The sequence below is a fragment of the Poecilia formosa genome, unplaced genomic scaffold (genome assembly GCF_000485575.1).
Source record: "Poecilia formosa unplaced genomic scaffold, Poecilia_formosa-5.1.2 Scaffold191, whole genome shotgun sequence".
In the NCBI taxonomy this organism is placed as follows: Eukaryota; Metazoa; Chordata; class Actinopteri; order Cyprinodontiformes; family Poeciliidae; genus Poecilia; species Poecilia formosa.
The window spans coordinates 152,691-163,709 of NW_006800130.1; the positions used below are offsets into that span (position 1 = coordinate 152,691).

The window sequence follows — 11,019 nt, forward strand, 5'->3', positions numbered from 1 at the left end:
TAACTTAAAGCGCACTGTTCACATGTTGTAGTACTCATTATGGAGAATTGTTTCAAATTGAAAAAACAAACAAACAAACAAACAAACAAACAAACAAACAAACAAACAAACAAACAAAACAAAACAAAAATAACTAAATTCTCAAAATCTCTGCTAGTGGTGTATCACTATTTAAGAACCAAGGCAGAAAGGAGAGGTAACTTTTAAAGTATAAGCAATTTTTTTTTTCCCCTAACAATTAAGAAAATGCCTTCATACTGTGCTTCTGGAAAATGCAAAGTCTAAAGATTCAATTTAACACAGGGTCTTGTGCAAGCAAAATAATCAACATGTTTTAGAGTTATTTTGTTATAAACCAGCACAAAGTTGTACAAGAATTCATGGGTGTCAATATTTTTTGTGTTTCTTTGTGTTTCCCCCCCACTCCACTCTTTTTAAATAATCTTTTTACAAATAACAGGTTTATTAGTGTGAAGTGTTCTTTTTTTCCTCTTTTTTAACTGGTCAGGAAAACTTAATTACAGTTTAACTATATATAGATATTTGGTTTAATTCTTTTTTTGCAGAATATACCATGCTATAGAAAACTTTTATATATATATATATAAATAAAACTGCCAAATAAACCTTGAACCTCCCTGCTGCAGAGGGCGACAAACTGTTAATTCATCCTATCACAGACACATCCGGACCCAATGCTTTCCCAACACGCCACAGCTTTGTTTTGGTTCCAGCACGGATCCATTTTTCCATTACGAGGTGGGAGTCATATTGGATCAGCGGGACGGATGGGACGCAGTTATTGGTTCTCGTGTTATTCACGGACGCTTTGAGGCGATCTGTCGTGTTCTTATTTCGCTGCATTTATTTCTATGCAGGTTAAATACTCAGATATGAAATATGGCGAGCCAACTCGATCGCTCTGCAGATGTGGACGCTTTGGTCAAAAGACTGGAGAAGGAGTCTCTGACTAAGTTTGTCACTTTTTCTGTGGACCGACATTACAATGACAAAGGTATAGGAAGGTATTCTTCCTGTAAGATTCTTTAAAGACAAATAAATAATGTTACCAAGAATGACATTATTTCCGTTAGGTCTAAGTGTTTTTTTTTTTTTTTGCCAAAATACTTGAATTGCCATATTTAAAGGAACAATGTTTGTTTATTTGTTTGCTTATTTTTTTTACTAACCAATGTACATTGTGGATAAAAACAGCTGGATAGAAAAGTGTAGGTTTCCACTTTGAAAAAGTTTTTCAAAAGCACACTGAACAGAAAAAAAATATTATGCTGTGTGTGTCTGAATGGTTGATGACATCACAAAAGGCACAAGAGTCAAGCCCGTCAGCTGCTCATCGTAAACGTTATGATTGTGATTGCTGATCCACAGATTGGCAGCCTTTACCTGTGAACCGGGTCCACTGGCAGTGGGCCGGCGGTTCTGGAATGCCTTCGATTGAATTCACCGGAATCCCTTTCATGTTTGTGGGCTCCAAAAGGCTTGTCTGCCACCAAGGCAAAGATCTTGCTGCGGCCCAGAAGAGGAAGTATTTTGAAGAAAAAGCTAGAAAGATGGTAAGTTTACACCAGCACACAAAGACATTGATGCATTGAAACAAGAGACATATCAGCGGAACACAGAAGAAACAATATCTTGAAAGATGCAGGTAGTGATAGTACTATTGTGGGTTTTAAAGTTATGGTTTGATACACTTCAATCCAGAAGGATATACAAATAAGTCAGTTGATAATACTCTATCATCAACTGACTTGTTGGTAGCTTTTGAATTAAGTTCAGAATTTCTTCACATTACACAGCTAGAAGACCACAGCCGTGGCTGCCAGAAAACCCGTCGGCCATCTACAAAAAAGGTGGGATGTCCAGCAGCCATATCAATCAGCAAGATTGCAACATTCCCTAAGTTCAAGGTTGGTGTAGTCTAATAAAAAACTAAGTGCTGGTTTATTTATTTATTTATTTATTTGGTTTTCGTTGTACGATCTGGCGGTTAAACCAGATAACCCATTGCCCTCTCTAGTTTACAGGATTTAAAATGTACAAAAAGTAAATTTTTTTAGCTAAATTCTTCTTTGCCTTCCTCCTTGTCTTAATTTTCTCATGTTAGGTGGTGGACAGTGCAGAAAGGAGTAAGAAGGCAGCTTCAAAAATGCTAAGAATGGCCCTGGAGAGAGACCCGGTCATTTGGGAAACACGCTATGCTGTCCTACATTCGAACGAGCATGCGGGACATGCAGATGGGAGAAATGGTAAGAAAGTATTTAAAAAAAATAAAAATTTGCACAAATATTTTTGAGATTAAAGTTTTATCTAAAAAAAAATAAATAAATAAACTGTGGTTCCCTTTCTTGTCCTTAAAGAAGGAGATGCGACCTCACGATCTGGCATGATGTCATGCAAACGAGCAAGGAAGTCAGATCTGAGAAGGAAATGCGTCAAACTCACCAAACAACTCCTGGACAGCTTGAACTCTATTGAGGACTATCATATGCTTGAGGAGGTTTCACAAGTTTTAAGCACCCTGCTGAAAGACTTAGCTCGTCTGAACAGCAAGATGGAGGGAAAGTCTCTTCATCCTGAAGCCAAGAACTCTAGAGCTTTATCTGAAGTTCCAGCCCATTTGTTACGGAGGGACCCCGAGGGACCTGAATCTGCACACAGTGATTGTTTAGGAGCTCGGGCAGCCAGTGACCAGGAACTCACCAGTTAAACATCCCAATTTAACATTTCCAGACTTTTAAAGCTTTTTGTTTTGCTTTTGTTTGGTGTTCCTGTTACCAGGAGTTAATGACTCCACTGCCTGTCTGTAGGATGTCCTCATATGTGGACATTTTGTGAGATTGGTTTACGTTTTTTGTCTTAGCACAGGTGTGTTTACAGGGTAAGATTTTGCAACTTTGTTACTTAGAAATGTGGTTTTTTTTAAAATAACAAACATATTAGTTTGTGCAAAGTGGCTAAATTGGTCCTTTTACATTTCTGAAAAAAATCTTGGATTTTTCTTTTTTTTTTATTGCCATATAGTTAAAGGAAAAGCACTGTGCATTTTGGTTAGTAATATTAGTAATTATCAGTTTAGTCTACTGATAGTGCTAACTGTCTATAGACCAGTTTAGTCTATTATTTTTTGCCAAAGAATAAACTCTGAACTCTATAAAAAGCCACTGGACTCTTTAAAATGCTAGGATACTTTGAAATAAAATTGTTATTTTGTCTTTTATCTGGATAATGAACAATGCATATGACCAAACCAGCCCAGAAATGGTTCACCTGACATAAAATTACTCTTTGCAATACTGTGGAAATTGATCTAAAGATTATATCCCTTCGACCTTGTGCAACCTGAATGCTCGCCCTTGAAAACAACAAGGTGACCTTGTCAGAAATAATGGTGTGCCCTATGTTTCACTTAATGACGGCTGGAGATAGACATTAGCTTCCCCCCTGAGCAGGGATAAAGTGCTCAAAGAAAATTTGGAATTTTGCCAGTAAAATTTGTAGCAATTTTAAAAAAAAAAAATTTTTTTTTTTTGAAAATCTTCAGCAAGGCTGTTCAGTTGACCTATAATTATGTTTGCTTTTAAAGATTTCTTTTAAGAATATAAGCTTTAATTCATGCGTTTATTGATTTTTAAAAAGGCAAGTTGTTCTTGTTACAGAAACTTTATTTCAAAATCTATTTTAGTCATCTGGATAGTCACATAACCAAAAGTGTCAATAAATAAATTTTTATTTCATCATGGGTTTTATTTCCATTCATTTAAACTTGATGCATTGATGAAATTATCCTTTAACAGAGCTGCTCAGAACTCACTTATGCCTGTCTCCAGACAGCTCAGCAGAGGTTTAACACCCTAAAACAAGGTAATAGCCCCAGTTGGATTTCCAACCAAACTTACGTAATATTGGTTAAAAAGCTGCTCAGTGATGCAAAAACTTAAAGGATTAGTGTTAGTGCCTGTTCAGACCGTGATTATGTTTACTGAAGCTTATCAGAACAAGAAGGGCTGTGATTTCTCTTATTTTTTGTAGTTCAAAGCCCTACTACTCATTTTACTAGGCTAAGAGGGGGGAAAAAAAAGAAAATACAGCTCATAATGATTAACACTACCATCATGTTTAATCCTATTGTGTATCACCACTGCTTTGTTTAGCAATTTATGTTTTGATATATTAGATTTAATTAGCTTTTATTAAGTTATATACTACTGAATATAGAATTGGGTGTCTTCATATCGATTATGTACACCCCCTACATATTCTTTTACCACTATGTGGCGCCAAAGTATTATACAGACCTGTCATTCACCTGAGTAAAACTATCACTATTTATTTTGTTTGAATGCTCAGAGAGAATGTTGAATTGTATTTTAGATCATGTTAAATGAAACAAACTAACTTGATATAAATTATATATGCTGATTTTTTTTTTTTTTTTTTTAATTAAGCATTTTTACTCTTTTGGCAGACAGTAATACTCTGCAACGGAGCCAGAAATGTTGCTTTCAGACCCTGTGACCTGACCTGCAGACAAACAAAAATGAGTTTAGCTGCAAGCACTGCCACTGCAAGCTCAGCACCTATGGGATTCCAAGAACTGAGGATATTCCAACTCATGAGTCAAACAAAATAGGTCAGAGCCCAGTTCTCCATGTTTTCCAGGTGAATCAGCAATGGCCTCAACAAAGCTGCCCCAGTTGGCTTTCAAACTAGTCTAGCACAACATTAAAAAAAAGGAAACAAGAAAAAAACACTCCACAGATCTATTCGGTGTCCACGTCATGGACACATTTACACACATATGGGGAAGTATCAGGTATCGGCCAAAACTATAATAATTAAAGCAAATCTTTAAAGGGGATGCTGAAGTGTAGGATTAGGTCGTGAGATGCTGCTCTGCAGTATTTTGCTAAAAAAGCTAAAATCGAAATTACTAATCTGGTAATGATATAAACTGAAAAAGCAGCTATTAAATGCAGCTGTTTTAATTGGAGTAGGAAGACATCAGACTCCTTAGTGGGTTCATCAATAAATAAAACGTTACTTTTTCAAAGACATAAAATACGTTTTAGAATCCAAATGTTTATGAGGGTTCGCCATGAAAAAAAAAACTGCATGAGGATAAAGTTGAACTGCTTCCTTTAAAAAATATTAAGTGCAGAAAAAGAAGTTTACGTGAGACAGCAACACATGTGGATTGAGGATCTGACAACTTAGAAAATGTCATGTTTTCATCTTCCGGGACACTAGGCGGCGATAGAGTCTCAGGTTACAACGCAAGTAAAGACGGTTCTTCTTGGCACCCACAGTAGAAGTTAATCATTTACACTTGGTAGAAGGCGTTTCACTAAGTGTACCTGTTGAACTGCAGGTGAAAAGTCACGGAAGCGACAAGAACAAAAGAATATACTTCTACAAGAGGAGTGCCAGCCAATCGCTAAAGAAGAAGAAAGGGCGTCATGTAGAGTTAACTGTGTAGTTAGCTGACAGTTGCTAAAGTCCACTTTTATCCTGAAGCTCTAAAATACTGCGGAGCTTGTCTTACTCCGAAAAAGTGTTTCACTGCGTCTAAGTGGATTTGAGGTAAGGCTACATTCCCACAAAAACATCATTTTCGTGAATTAACTCATTGAAACACTTGTCCAATAACCGTGAGTTGAACGAAGTTATTTTAGTTTACGCTAATGCTAAAATTAGATGATCTGGCAATCATTTTATCTTCTAGATTAAAAATCACGAAGAAACATATCTTTAATTGCTCAATATCACAACCATGTGAAATAAAATGGTTGCACACTAAATATCCCACAAATATATAGGGGGAAAAAAAGAAATTAACTGTTTTGATATTTTACTTATTCTTTATTTTTCTTCGGTTTTAAACTGTTATTCATTTGCATATTTCTATTTTAAAAAGCATGTTTTTAATCTGTCTCTCTAAGAATTTCCATCATTGTTTTAGTGGAAAAAAATATTTGGTATATTTTTTTTAAAATATATTTTTAATTTAATAAAAGGAGTGTTGACAATTTTTTTCTGTGAGAGCACTGCTTTAATATTAAAATGTCTAATTATTGCTGTTGCTTCACTAGAGAAACTACTACGTGTCAATTATTTGAAAAACAGAAACTGTGTACTTTCCCTCAGGTTTTAACAATGGAGAATGAGGGAGAAGTGAAAACTGAAGAGGAAAAAGCTGAGTCATTTCCACAAACACAGCAGCTGTGCCGCTTCTTCTCCCAAGGACGGCACTGTCATTTTGGCAAGAGGTGTAGATTTCTGCATGTAAGAGAAGATGAAAAAGATCATGAAAAGAAAAGTTTTGAGTCACCCAGCCAGCCTGATTTTACTCCCTCAAACTCTCAGGACGGTGGTCAACTTGAGGGAGACAATTCGGCACTTGCCCACAACCCAAAGTTTGTCCCAGGCTCTGCCCACCGCCCTTGCCGCTACTTTCTCTCTGGACATTGCACCATGGAGGACAGATGTCGCTTCTGGCACCCGCCACAGTTGCCTCCATTGGACGACCCATCTGTTACTGCTATTCGGAGTAAATCCACACCCCGCCATCCTCCGGAGCCCCATCCCGGTGGCCTGCAGGAGGTGAAGTTGTGCGAAATGACCGAGGACACGGCCAAGCAGCTGCGAGACACGGAGATCAGGCAGCTGAAGAAGCGTTTCCCCAAAGATCAACTGATCATTCAGGAGAAGTGACGGCAAACTGACATATTACAGGGCTTCTGTAGAGGCCACGGATCCAGACTGGGTAACAGTCTTGTTGTTCATTAAAAACATTATCTTTATAGTTTATCCCGGTACATTTTATTATTGTTAATGAACAAACATGAGTTGCGGTACTGGATCTATATCCAGCCTGTTGAAACAAGTGATTTGATCGTTTGTTTTTGCGTTATTACAGCCTTTTGATCTAAAAGAAGTTGACATTATGGTTAGCTTCCCAGACAACTATCCCCTTGAGGTAAAGAACACAGTTTTACCTCTAAGAAAACATGACACAATATCATGTTAACTACCTGACATGCAATAAACACCTCTTGATCTTTATATTTCCACAGATTTTCACATTAGAGATCCCACTGGACCAGAACTTGCCTTCAGTCATGGCAAAGTAGATTTATTTTTTATTTTTATTTTTTGCACGTACAGTTAAGTGTTGCCTGTAATATTACAGGCATTTCTGTACATGTTTGGCTGTGCAGGCATGTGCAGGAAGCATCTCTGGAGTGGCTTCAGGCTAAGCATGCTACCAATCAGCTGCTGGGAAAGGTGGAGCTGCTGTTTCGTCCTTTTCTTCGCTGGCTGGATCGGAGCTTGGAGAGGCTGTTCACCGAAGGAGCCAGACAGGTGAGGCTGAAGTCTACAAGGGAAAATTCAGTAAAAATGAATGAAAATAATTATTTTTGACGTCTGGATACATATGAAAGAGGACAATTAAACATGGAAAGAAGAAAAATTCATGAATTTGTTTTATTTCTTCTTTTTTTTTAATTGAGCTAATAGTTTGTGTTTTTTTTACAAGTGTTATTATTTCAAGCTTGACCTCTACAGAAATAGCTGAAAGTTGGTCATTATAAATATGGGAATCATAAAATAGTTTTTAAAAATACTAGAAATTAGTCCCATGAATTGAACCTTGGATTATTTAGATAAAAGAATATTCAGGATTGAATGGTCCAGTCTAAGTGCACATAGGCGACTTGCAAAAGAGATTGGAAAAATATTTTCAGTCTCTAGATTTGCAAAACTGTCAGAGACATCCACTGATTGCCTGCAGCATTTTTATAGATTAACAAAAAAACTTTAGAAAAGGTTGTATTTGGAGGAAATCTGACTGCCATGATAGAGGGTCAGCTCTCCTTTCCTTTGTAATTCTTCTTGAAGAGTTTACTGCAGAACTTGATCAAAATACAGTTCATCAATCCTTGTTGTTTTGCCTTTTTTCCAGCTTAAGAAAGACATTGATTTAGAAAAAGCTGGCCTGCAGTTTATAACGTACCAGGAACTCCAGATTTCGGTGACTGAAACCTCCGACCCTGCTTCTGGTGTCGCCGGTGACGAGGACGCCCGCAACTCGACTGAAAAGACAGAAGATGTGGACTCCGAGGAAGAAGAGCACCAGAAGCCCATACAGAGTGACGAAGGTCAGCTGCTGGAGGAAGATGCGAGCCATCTGGTGGAGAACATCAGAATCAGCGATCCCCGCAGAGGCACCGAGGTCAAGTTGCTGGGCCTCAGGCTGGGGGAAAACACTGCCACCGTTACTGCCCAACGGATTACTGTTTGTCTGCAGTGTAACAGGTCATTTATCCGAACACACAAAAATGAATTATTTCCTTTTGATCTGATTCTGAGAGTGGAACCTGACCAGTCGCTGCTTTTTGTTGGCTTCAGGTGCAAGGTGACTGCAGATCTGACCCTTACTGGAAGGACAGCCTGCTCGGCTCAGTGTGACAAGTGTGATGCGGGCATAAATGCTGCATTCAGGCCCTGCATGATCCACCATTACAGCGACGTCCTGGGATACCTGGACCTTCAAAACGCCACCGCCTCTGACCTTGTACTTCAGGACTGCGACCTGACTGTGGGATGCCTCAGCTGCTCTGAGGAGATCCCGGTGGAGGTGATGAACATCAGAAAAGGCCATCGAAGAAGGGCGGAGTATATATAATGTACTTAACTTCTTTTCTCTCTTTTTTTTTTATTTTTATTTTTTTTTATTAGAGCGTTTTTTATGGACAAACGAAGGAGTTCAACTGTGAGAACTGCCACAGCAAACTCAGCATCCTGGCTGAGAGCACGAGGTTCCAGTACATTCAGCCTCGCTCCTCCAGCAAAACAGGTCAGAGCCCACTTTGCTTTCACATGGATCAGCAAAAGGTTCATAATCTTACAACAAGAAGGTTGCCCCAGTTGGATTTCCAACCAAACTTACATAATGTTGTTCAAAAAGCCGCTCAGCGAGTGGAAAAACCTAAAGTATTAGCATTAGTACGCTTCCAGACCGCCGTTAACTTCCGCTGCACCCAATTATTCCTCCCCGCAGGTCCGAGTGGCGTCAGCTACAAAACAATAAGAGATCCGGCAGTCCAGAAGGGGAAGCCGCTGCCGGATAAAGGAACGTGTAAACATTTCAAGCAGAGCCATCGCTGGCTCAGGTATCGTCCCTATAGTGACCCTTATTTAGTGCCCCAACTTTGAGTTTATTTAAAACAAGGTTAAAAACATTTCTTTTTGAAGTTGCCTATTCTTGAATTTTTTTTTTTGTGTGTGTTTCTTGTCTGATTGGTATTGTTTCTCTGTAAAAGCACTTTGAATTGTCTTTGACTGAAAGGTGCTATATAAATAAAATTGCCTTGCCTTGCCTTATTTAACGTTGCTATCAATGTCGCAGCCCTGGAAACAATCTCCCCCTCATATCGCCAGGTTTCCCTGCTGTGGTCGGGCTTATGCCTGTGATGTGTGCCATGACGAGAATCAGGACCATCCCATGGAACTCGCCACCAGGATGATCTGTGGATTTTGTGCCAAAGAGCAGGTGGAGGATACATTTTCATTCAATTAGATTTAAAGATGAAACAACAACAAGCTTTTTGTTTTGAAGATTTGCTGTTTTTTTAAAAATCGAGTTTCCGCTGTTTGACGTTGCAGCCGTTCGGTAACGGAAAGCCTTGTGTCAGCTGTGGGAGCATGATGACGAGAGGCACGCACACCAGCCACTGGGAGGGAGGGCTGGGATGCAGAAATAAAGTCAAAATGAGCAGGTACAACTCCACATGGCATAAACTGACGTCTTTGGCAAAGTTCAGTACCAGGATGGATGATGGTGCCTAAAAGATTTGCTCTCTTCTCTCTGTAGAAATGATCGACAAAAACACACCAACACCAACAAAACGGTTTCAAGGAAGGCAGCCAGCGAGAAGAAGTAAAGAAGAGCCTTTTTGCTATTGTTGTGAATAAATGGCATAATTCATAAACCACAACGATCTCAACTATTTTGATCTCTTCTCAAAATAAATCACGTTCTATTGATTATTCCATGTGTTTTTTGTTTTTCCTTATCTCTTTTGAAACTTCATCCAGAGAAACATTCTACACCTGTGATGGAATCACAACTCTAAGGCCAAGCTTAACATCCAGGTCCACTGATGAGAGTCTTTGATCTATTACTAGTGAGATTAGAACCCACGAGTTTAAAATTTAAATTGAAATCTCGGCAGGAAACGAAGCTGATTTTAACCACAAGTTTCATTGTTTCATTCACCCTTATAAACCATCTTTGGAAACAATTAGTCCAAGTTGTCTCGAGCAAATTAAAGCAAATTCAATTCATGTTACCGTATTTTTATGTACCTTACTTTGTACTTTTTTGAATAAAAAAATATATATAAAAAAAACAATTACAGTAGTCCAAGTTGTCTCAAGCCTTGACATGGACTTCCATGAAAAAGATGTTGCTTACTTGATAGGAAATACAATGTACAGATTTATTTTTTTGTATTTTACATTGAGTTAAGCAGCTTAAATTACTTAATAGAAGGAAACAAATCCAATCCGACTTACTAAAGTAGAAACTGAGGTGATGTGTGCTGATAATATATTTTAAAGTTAGGGTTGTCAATTCAACCTCCCTAATTTTGTTGCTTTAGACGGTTTTTATTCCTAGTTTGCATTTTGTTGGAGGAGATTAGGTGGGTGCATAATATCTAATTATAGATGAATTATAAAAATAAGCAGCATTTGTGTGATGCACAGGGTTGGTCATATCCAGAGTTGGGTAGAGTAGCCAAAAATCATACTCCAGTATAAAAGTCACACTACTTCAGCATATTTTACTAAAAGTAAAAAGTAGCCATCTAAGAAATGAATCAAGTCAAAGTATTTCAGAAAAAGGCTAACTACTGAGTAACTGATCATAACATTGAATTTAATATTTTGCAACGATGCCATCAGACAAAAATATAGACGTCTGTACCTATTCTG

The 11,019-nt window shown here is 38.2% G+C and overlaps 2 protein-coding genes across 4 annotated transcripts; both read left to right on the forward strand.

Annotated features, from left to right (window-relative positions):
- The first annotated feature begins 657 nt into the window (after positions 1-657).
- On the forward strand, positions 658-3,755 carry LOC103147834 (uncharacterized). Of its 3 annotated transcripts, none has more exons than XM_016678802.1 (5): positions 658-759; positions 1,390-1,574; positions 1,818-1,928; positions 2,126-2,267; positions 2,379-3,755. In XM_016678802.1, the coding sequence occupies exons 1-5, from the start codon at positions 696-698 to the stop codon at positions 2,726-2,728; spliced, it is 852 nt and encodes a 283-aa protein (XP_016534288.1). In that variant the 5' UTR covers positions 658-695; the 3' UTR covers positions 2,729-3,755. The 3 variants fall into 3 exon arrangements, with proteins under 3 accessions (XP_016534288.1, XP_007566434.1, XP_016534289.1); XM_007566372.2 differs by having other exon boundaries at positions 679-1,015; XM_016678803.1 differs by lacking the exon at positions 658-759 and adding an exon at positions 935-1,025.
- Positions 3,756-5,277: 1,522 nt separating this feature from the next.
- Positions 5,278-10,071, forward strand: LOC103147835 (uncharacterized protein C18H10.09). The gene is made up of 12 exons (XM_007566374.2): positions 5,278-5,601; positions 6,166-6,784; positions 6,938-6,997; positions 7,095-7,147; positions 7,239-7,383; positions 7,985-8,337; positions 8,431-8,659; positions 8,761-8,878; positions 9,083-9,194; positions 9,463-9,574; positions 9,688-9,800; positions 9,896-10,071. Exons 3-12 carry the CDS (start codon positions 6,965-6,967, stop codon positions 9,963-9,965), a joined length of 1,338 nt encoding a protein of 445 aa, XP_007566436.1. The 5' UTR covers positions 5,278-5,601; positions 6,166-6,784; positions 6,938-6,964; the 3' UTR covers positions 9,966-10,071.
- The last annotated feature ends 948 nt before the right edge of the window (positions 10,072-11,019 follow it).

What these genes read in the sequence shown, in the direction of transcription:
- LOC103147834 (XM_007566372.2), top strand. Translation starts at nt 901, where the DNA reads ATGGCGAGCCAACTCGATCGCTCTGCAGATGTGGACGCTTTGGTCAAA. An exon ending in CCGACATTACAATGACAAAG is followed by an intron (nt 1,016 to 1,389) that starts GTATAGGAAGGT and finishes GCTGATCCACAG; the next exon opens with ATTGGCAGCCTTTACCTGTG. An exon ending in ACATGCAGATGGGAGAAATG is followed by an intron (nt 2,268 to 2,378) that starts GTAAGAAAGTAT and finishes TTGTCCTTAAAG; the next exon opens with AAGGAGATGCGACCTCACGA.
- LOC103147835 (XM_007566374.2), top strand. Translation starts at nt 6,965, where the DNA reads ATGGTTAGCTTCCCAGACAACTATCCCCTTGAG. An exon ending in CAGAGCCATCGCTGGCTCAG is followed by an intron (nt 9,195 to 9,462) that starts GTATCGTCCCTA and finishes TCATATCGCCAG; the next exon opens with GTTTCCCTGCTGTGGTCGGG. An exon ending in AATAAAGTCAAAATGAGCAG is followed by an intron (nt 9,801 to 9,895) that starts GTACAACTCCAC and finishes TTCTCTCTGTAG; the next exon opens with AAATGATCGACAAAAACACA.